The sequence below is a fragment of the Nicotiana attenuata genome, chromosome 12, assembly GCF_001879085.1.
Source record: "Nicotiana attenuata strain UT chromosome 12, NIATTr2, whole genome shotgun sequence".
Classification (NCBI taxonomy): domain Eukaryota; kingdom Viridiplantae; phylum Streptophyta; class Magnoliopsida; order Solanales; family Solanaceae; genus Nicotiana; species Nicotiana attenuata.
In genome coordinates, this window is record NC_032000.1 from 34075590 (window position 1) to 34084419 (window position 8830).

Sequence of the window (8830 nt, forward strand, 5' to 3'; positions counted from 1 at the left end):
TAAAAATAATACTAAATATGGTATTGGTTATACATAGATTTAAAAGCACTATCAAATAATAAATTAATAAAGTTAATATGTATTATTCTCCCTAATACATCTTACCAAACTACCCCCTAGTATTTAATAAAAGAGCCACGTCTGAGTTTGTTAATTTTAATATGTTGATTAATTCTACACGTTCGTTCTAGGTGTTCAACGAATCAACGCTATCACATCTCAACATCAATATTAACTAAGCACCAGCTCTGCCAAAAAATCCCTTTCTTTGACATTATTATCTTTCTTTATTTTCAAGGTTGACACATAATACATTAAAGAAACAAAAAATGGAATGTAGAAATAATCATATATAGATTTTATCACGCGTTTCAGGATTTGCGTTTGAATGTTCCTTTTCTTTAAGATGGTTTATAACATGGGGTTCAATTAATTTTGAGAATGATCAAAGAAAATGGGTTTTCTTGGAAGTTTGTTAGGTATTTTTGGCTTTGGAATTGGAATTTCAGTAGGTCTGGTTATTGGTTATTTCTTGTTCATACACTTTGAGCCCAGAGATGTTAAGGTAAATGCACCTGCTTTTATTTCAATGGAATGATAAAGTTATTTACTGTTTTCCTTTGATCATCTTATATAGGACAGTAACCATTTGATGATATTTCAGCCACAATCACTTATGTTAAATTATCCATTTCCTATGTTGGTTCTTGTTTACAATAGATGAACTTTCTGTTGAGCTAAAACGTCCCAAAGATACTTTTAACATGGTGTTATGTTATCCGCTTTGGACCAAGCCTGCATGGTTTTCCGCAAAAGGCTTCACACTATCTAATCATGTGGGATTTTGTTCACACACACCCAACACGTTCGACAAACAATTCACTATGTCTTCCACACGCCAAAGTTGTTGGTGCAAAATCATTCATCCTTCTGCAGAGGCAAATTAATTCAGGGTTTAGAGTCAGTGTTCAGACCGAGTGTGATCTTATTGCTCCATATGTTTTCTTTTTTATTTCTTTTCTTATACATAGTTCGAACTCGCACTAAATCCACTTCAGTCCTTCAGTATCATGTAAAGATGCAGATAGACATGTTGATATGTTTATATGTGTTAGTATAAAATTGAAGAGATACATTTTGAACAAATTTCTACTCCCTTTAAAAGTTTAACAAATGCAAACCAACTTATTGGAAAGTGAACTGAACTTCTTGAACAAAACTCTCCAGGATTTACCAGAGAGTACACCACTTGATGAAATTGAACCAAGCTCATTAGTTGATCTTCTACCTGAACTCCCATTATGGGTGATGAATCCAGACTACGAGCGGGTAAGCACTTGCCCTCTTTTGAATTTAAATTCTTTATCCTATTTTCCCAAGTGAAGGGGAGCCTTGGCGTAACTTGTAAAGTTGTTGCCATGTGACCAGGAGGTCACGGGTTCGAGCTGTGAAAACAGCCTCTTGTAGATATACAGGGTAAGACTGCGTACAAAAGACCCTTGTGGTCCGGCCCTTCTCTGGACCCCACGTATAGCAGGAGCTTAGTGCACCGGGCTGCCCTTTATCCTGTTATCCCAAGTCAAATCTTATCTAGGTAACGATCTTGTTCATATTGTTGTTGTGTAGGTTGACTGGTTTAATGAATTTATAGCCAATATGTGGCCTTATCTTGACAAGGTAATCCGAATTCGACACATGCTATTTCCAACATATCATTCATACAGTCTTTGGGATCTTACTTTTTTTTATGCCATGGAAATGGTCTGAAGTATAGCAGCATGCCTGAATAGTGCAGTCTGATTTTATTTCCTCTACAGGCAATTTGTGGAATTATTAAAAGCACAACAAAACCTATTTTTGCAGAGTATATTGGCCAGTATCAGATAAAATCTATTGAGTTTGAGCAACTTACTCTTGGAACAATTCCTCCTCGATTCCATGGTGAGCACTAACTTTCATCAAGCACATGAAATGTTGCGACGAACCACCATCTATAAGACTGGAAGTTGCGCGTGCTTCATTTGATCTCGATCAATTTGGCAGGTATTAAAGTACATCATTCCAATGAAAAGGAGCTAGTATTTGAGTTTGCAGTCAGATGGGCTGGAAATCCAAATATAGTTGTGGCATTGAAGTTATTTTCTCTACAACTCACGGTACAGGTAAGGACTAGTTTCCCTTCTGTTCTTCTTATGAAAGATAGATTGGCATAATCTTAAATTGAAAGTATTATGCAATTTGCTTTTGTGAAAGTTATCTGATTTACATCATTTCTTTTTATTGCTTTAGTAGAGCTTAATGTTTATGGAAGATACTCAGATACAACGCTATATAGAGCAGCCCAGTGCATAAAGCATCCCGCATTCACACCGGGTCCGTGGAAGGGCCGCACCCCAAGGGGTGTAATGTGTGCAGCCTACCCTGATACAAGCATCAGTTGCTGATTCCACGGCTCGAACCCGTGACCAATAGGTCACACAGAGACAACTTTACCGTTGCTCCAATGCTCCCCTTCAAGATACAACGCTATATATGTTGTCTAAAAATCGTGACAGATTATTGTTTTTAGTAATGTGTTTCAAGAACAATGAAATAGAACAGAGAATGAATCTTTATTGAACTTTTAGGTGATATTAATATGGTAACTCTCACTGAGAAATTTTACTGACGTTTGCTATATTCATCTTCAGTTGATAGATTTTCAAATGGCTGCTACAGCAAGGGCAACACTGAAGCCTTTCGTCCCAACTTTCCCATGCTTTTCAAGCATAATAGTATCGCTGACGAAGAAGGTATGTAAGCATGCAAAAATATCTGTGGCTTTTTCAAAGACTTTAACACTGCTGATTAGTTGAAAATTGCAATGAATAATCTAGAAATAGACTCGGCATAATCTGTCTAACTAAATACTATCAATCATATATGTAGCCAGAGGTAGACTTTGGGCTAAGGGTAATTGGAGGAGATTTAATGGCAATTCCTGGTTTACACCATTTTGTTCAGGTAAGCTTCCTCTTTTTACTTACTGTGCTTCTTAAGTACTAAACTCCATAGGCTGAGCTCGCATCGGATTTATAGAAGAAAGCTAATATGATACTTAAAGTCAAATGTTCCCGCACCATTTGGCACTGACACATACGTTTCGAGTTAATTATGTTACTCCAACAACCCAAACCAATACAGTTCCTAAAGAAATTAAATAAATTGGAAGATATTTGTTCACAAAGAGATGTGAAATGCACTTTGAGTCTGTAGACAGAAATAATTAGTACCGCACATTATAGAAAGGGCTCGATTGCTTTCCTGGATGCAGATTAATAGTTGTAGAAATTGCACCTTGAAATCTTATACATTGGTTTGGCTATGACCTAAAACAGTAGATAAAGCTACTGAACTAGGAAAACTGGTGAAAAGAGCAAGTAACATAACATGATTCATCTGCTTAAGAGATGTTGCTCTCAAATGAGTCTGTATTACCTAATTTTCCTTTGTAAACATTTGAATATTGTGATAGCATTATATTTGAGTTTGGCTATTGTTGTTTCATACACTCAAAAGTACATGGATCTGAATAAAGTTTTTGCTCTCCCTCCCGTTCCATGTGTTTCTAGATTCAAACTGAATATAGAACAGACAGGAGTCTTTGGTACATTACCCTCAGCTAATTTTAATGACAGTATTCATTGCGTGGCAGGAAACTATATGCAAGCAAGTCGCCAGGCTTTACCTCTGGCCACAAACACTTGATATACCAATTCTTGACAGTTCAATGTAAGTTGTAAACAAACAATAATTTACTTGAAATATCGACAATGGACTAATTCCTGACAGTCACTTGCACTTGTTGTGTTGTGATACTTGAGCATTACCGTTATAGTTTCAGCGAATACTTGAGCATTTCTTAACCTTGGTTTTGTCAGAATGAAACATCTTCCTTCTTCTCTTCCTCTTTATATCTTTGTTTCTTTGTCCATGTGCTCTGAAAAAAGACAGGCGATTATTCATGTATTTTACCATTCCTTGTATAGGGATTTATAAAGGTTTTAGTCTACTCTAATCATTGCAATATTTTGATAGTGTTTAGATTATTTTAAGTGGTATTAGAATCTATTCTGGGTAAAACTGATTTCAACAACTGATTTCTCACTATTCCAGCTAAATTTTATATTGTTTCTACCTATTCTAAAGCTCTAGACTTCAGCTATGAACTCACCTTATCGAACCATATCCATTTCTCTCATAGTCGTCATCGAGTCACTAGCACTATTATCGACACACTCTTTAGTCTCCTGAACTTATCTTTACTTCACATACACTTTTCTACTTGTTGAACCTACTCTTTATTCCGGTCCACTCTTCGTCTCTTTGAGACACATAGATTATTCCCACCAAAAGGCAAAAGAGCACCTAAATTTACATGATAGTCTTAGAAATATATGATGTCTCCTATATAAGATATCTGCCATGTGACCAGGAGGTCACGGGTTTGAGCCATGGAAACAACCTCTTGCACAAATGCAGGGTAAGACTACGTAAAATAGACCCTTGTGGTCCGGACCTTTCCCGGACCCCGCGCATAGCGGGAGCTTAGTGGATCGGGCTGCCCTTTTTGCCATATCAGATATCTAAACGCATCCAAAGTGGTTTAACGTTAAGGTATCGAGTTGGATGCTCAAATTCTTTCATATTTCCCAAATTACGAACATTAGCTTTTGTATTTTGATAGAGGAGCTGTGAAGAAGCCTGTTGGAATACTGCATGTGAAGGTTCTGAGAGCACAGAAACTTCTGAACACGGATTTTTTGAGTAAATCAGATCCTTATGTTAAACTCAGCTTAGGTGGGGACAGGCTTCCGGCCAAGAAGACTACTGTAAAGATGAACACGCTAAATCCAGTGTGGAATGAGGATTTCAAATTGACCGTAAAAGATCCCGAGTCTCAAGTTCTGCAGCTGCATCTATATGACTGGGAAAAGGTCAGAATCTTGATATCTCATGGTATTGTGGCATCATCTTGAAGTTTAAAGCTATTTAATTGTTTTGTAAAAAAAATTTGATGACTAGAATTTTCGTATCCGATTTTTTGTCGGAAGGAATTATATTGTGTACACTGTCCATCTCAAATTTCCTAAGATTTTTCACTTTGTTTCACAGATTGGGGCACATGACAAGTTGGGAATGCAAGTTGTGCCACTGAAGTTGCTGAATCCATATGAGAAGAAAGAACTAACGCTCGATTTGGTCCACAGCACAAATCCAAATGACCCTCAGAACAAGAAGGCGCGAGGCCAGATTATGTTGGAAATGTCCTTCATTCCTTTCCAAGAAGATAGCAAAAAGTTTAGTGGACCTCTTCATATTCACGAACGAAAGGAGAGTATTTCAAGCCTTTCAGATGATAACTATTCCTTGCGCGGAGCAGGTTTGCTGTTAGTTACAGTTATTGGTGCCGAAGATGTAGAAGGAAAGCACCATACAAATCCTTATGCAGTGGTAGTTCTTAGAGGAGAAAAAAAGAAAACAAAGGTGACATCTACACTCTCATATATAGTTAACCACGTAGGCCGATTCATAATTTAAACTTGACGTTTCAACCTTTAAGGTTCTTATAACAGGACCTATTGCACTTTTTGAATTATAAATTCAGAACTAATAAAGGGCAGCCCGGTGTACTAAACTCCCACTATGCGTGGGATCCGGGGAACGGCCGGACCACAGGGATCTAATGTACGTAGCCTTATCCTGCATTTCTGCAAGAGGCTATTTCCACGGCTCGAACCCGTGACCTCGTGGTCACATGACAGCAATTTGACCAGTTGCGCCAAGGCTCCCTTTCAAATTCAGAACTAATAGTTGGTGAAATTTTAGTTATTTTTCACATATAAATCTATGTTCCGCACAATAAATAGTAGGTTCAGAACCCATGCTCGATTTGCCTCTAGTTAACAATCTTATTGCGACTGTTGTCTTACCTTTAAACAACAACAACAACGACATACCCAGTGTAATCCCACAAGTGGGGATTTGAGAAGGGCAATGTGTACGCAGACCTTACCCCTACCTTGAGAAGGTAGAGAGGCTGTTTCCGGTAGACCCTCGACTCAAGGACAGATGAAAAAAAAACCGTAGCAACAAGTATGTTGCCTTACCTTTGTTTACCAAATATTTGTAGGCAAGGAACAAAACCTGGAATCCAAAATGGGAAGAAGAATTCCAGTTTGTGTTGGAAGAAGCTCCATTGAAGGACCTAATCCATATTGAAGTCAAGAGCAAGAAGAGAAGATTTGGTTTTCGGTCTAAGGTAAAGAACCATCATCACAAAACTCCTCAACTTTTCATTACTACCTTTGAATACAAAAACTGATTTTTGTTGCATGTAATTTCTGTAGGAGTTACTTGGCTATGTAGATATCCAACTGATGGATGTAATATACAACGGACGTATCAACGAGAAGTACCATCTCATCAATTCTAAAGATGGAATTCTACATGTTGACATCAGATGGAAGGTGATCTAGAATTTGGATATTAAGTTCGTCGATCCTTTCTTTGAACAATTGCATTTGTTGTATTTCTTGCCTTTGATTATAGTACAAAGGCTTATGCATCAAAATCACAGCACAACGTCCATTCTTTATTTAAAGCCATGAAAGAAATGCATACAAACATCTGCGCGCGCGCACACACATACACACACATATATGTTCATTAGTGCCTTTTGTCTTCTTCTATCAGGTGTAAGAATACTTCTTTGTGTATATTATATCAATCAATCAATCAACTACCATACTATCCTCTGTATCAAATCTGCTATAGTTAGGTTATTTGATTCTAATACTAAATAGTTTGTTCTTTTAAGGTAGATAAGAGATTCTTTATGACTTTATCCCTACTGGGACATGCAAGTTTCTAACCAAGATAAAGAAATCTTGACAAGCCTCGAAACTAATGCAAGTGTAATCAAAACAGCTACCAAGTCTTAATATCAATCACTTGACATTGTATATATGGATTCTTTATTTTCTTCCTGCTATGTTCTTAACTAAATCCATATTGATTCTATTGTGTCTATCAGTCTATGTATATCTTATACTTGTGATCTAGGACCTTTTCGTCTTCTCCTGCAATGGCGGCGCTATATATAATAAAGGTGATCAGTTGAACACCTTTCGTCAAAAAATTATACTGCATATATAGATAAAAGAAATAATATCTTTTTATACATATATATTAAATTTTGAATACCTTAACGAAATTTCTAGCTTCGCTACTGCCTGTCAGTGTAAGATTCTTAGCCCTATATATCATATCAATGAGCTATGCATCGATTCCTATTGGCAGGTGAATTTGTATGCAATTTGGCATTACAAGAACAACAACAACATACTAAGTGTGATCCTACAAGTGGTGTTTGAGAGGGTGGGGCGTATGCAGACCTTATCCCTACCTTTTGTGAGGTACATAGGTTGTTTCCAAATGAGACCCTCGACTCACAATTTGGCTTATGAATTAGTGTGAAATTAGCATGCAGATTGTGTGTGTATATGTGGAGCAGCACTAACCACAGGTTCTGTTTTCCTTGGCGGTATAGGGGACACTAAAATCTTGAATGCCTTTAGCGAAAATTTTGGCTTCGCCACTATCAGTCAGTATAAGAATGCGACATCGCAAAGGTTTTAAATCTACTTGACCATTGAGCTATGCTTTTGGTCTGTGTCAATGTAATTTTCAAAATATAATTTATAGAGGCACAAAACGGTTTTGCCTTATATGTTAAGTGTAACCTAAATCCGGCCCTGATGACGACGACAACAACAACAACAACGATATACCTAGTGTGATCGCACAAGTTGGGTCTAGGCACGGTGGGATATACGCATACTTTACCCTTACCTTGTGTGAGATAGATATGTTATTCCGATAGACCCTCGGCTCGCAATTTGGCTTATGAAATTAGTATGTAGTTGAAATCAGGAGGCGTGTGACTGTGTATATGTGGAGCAGCACTAACCATAGGTTATGTTTGCCTTGGCACTATAGGAGACACTAAAATGTAGTGTATCCTATATTTGAATCAAATAAGACGTGGTCCCTTGGGGGATATCCGATAAATGAAAAATCAAGAAAACTTTGGTGGTCCAATTGATGCACAAACTGTTGTTTGTTAGGTTGTGTAAAGGCAAATGGGTGTAGCAGATAACAAATTTCAGCAGCTGTGCCTTTGCAAGTTGCTTTTGCTATATATCCCTATCAATTAATGTGAATAAACTATAAGATGTATAATCTACAACTAGAACTGTTTCCTTATCAAAATATATCTACAACTTGAGCCGTTGTATTCCTATTACGTTGGCCCCAGACCTTCTTATGGTATTGCGAACTTATTAAAATATCAGAATCAATGTAAACCATTTCAGTGAAAAAAAATTAGAAAATAGTTCACTCTCTGCTCACCCCGTGGCTGCATGAAAATGTAAACTCAGAAGACAGCAATTTTTATGCTTTGAAATCAGTTTTGTTGGAAAAAATTAAATAAAAGAGGCAAGTGTATTATCACAAATTACAAGTGTAAGCATTTATTTATTTATACAAACAACTCTAAAGGGAGGTGTCTTACGCCTCATTTGTCCGTACTTAATAAATATTTGAATTTTAATCATCAAGTTCTCAATTAGTAAGTGCTTTAATTTTAATTATTCAAATCTAAATATTAATTGCGTCCTTTTTACAACTGCTTAATGGGTCTGAAAAGACCTAAATGATTAAGGCTATAACAAAATTTTAATATCATTAAGATGCTACGTATTAAAAGATTTCTGCAAAGATGACA

At 36.8% G+C, this 8830-nt stretch overlaps 1 protein-coding gene across 3 annotated transcripts; it reads left to right on the forward strand.

The window, feature by feature from the left end:
- LOC109235544 (synaptotagmin-3-like) lies at positions 294-8142 on the forward strand. Of its 3 annotated transcripts, none has more exons than XM_019401701.1 (13): positions 294-565; positions 1228-1329; positions 1627-1677; positions 1818-1941; positions 2044-2162; positions 2691-2792; positions 2929-3003; positions 3695-3771; positions 4835-4976; positions 5155-5526; positions 6173-6301; positions 6390-6509; positions 7342-8142. In XM_019401701.1, the coding sequence occupies exons 1-13, from the start codon at positions 455-457 to the stop codon at positions 7516-7518; spliced, it is 1701 nt and encodes a 566-aa protein (XP_019257246.1). In that variant the 5' UTR covers positions 294-454; the 3' UTR covers positions 7519-8142. The 3 variants fall into 3 exon arrangements, with proteins under 3 accessions (XP_019257246.1, XP_019257245.1, XP_019257247.1); XM_019401700.1 differs by having other exon boundaries at positions 295-565; positions 4727-4976; XM_019401702.1 differs by lacking the exons at positions 294-565; positions 1228-1329; positions 1627-1677 and adding an exon at positions 1554-1594 and having other exon boundaries at positions 1864-1941; positions 4727-4976.

Bases quoted from the DNA above. Each gene is read 5' to 3' on its own strand.
- LOC109235544 (XM_019401700.1), top strand. From the start codon at position 455: ATGGGTTTTCTTGGAAGTTTGTTAGGTATTTTTGGCTTTGGAATTGGA. The intron at 1,678-1,817 runs GTAATCCGAATT...TTTCCTCTACAG, and splicing joins TGTGGCCTTATCTTGACAAG to GCAATTTGTGGAATTATTAA. The intron at 2,793-2,928 runs GTATGTAAGCAT...TCATATATGTAG, and splicing joins TAGTATCGCTGACGAAGAAG to CCAGAGGTAGACTTTGGGCT.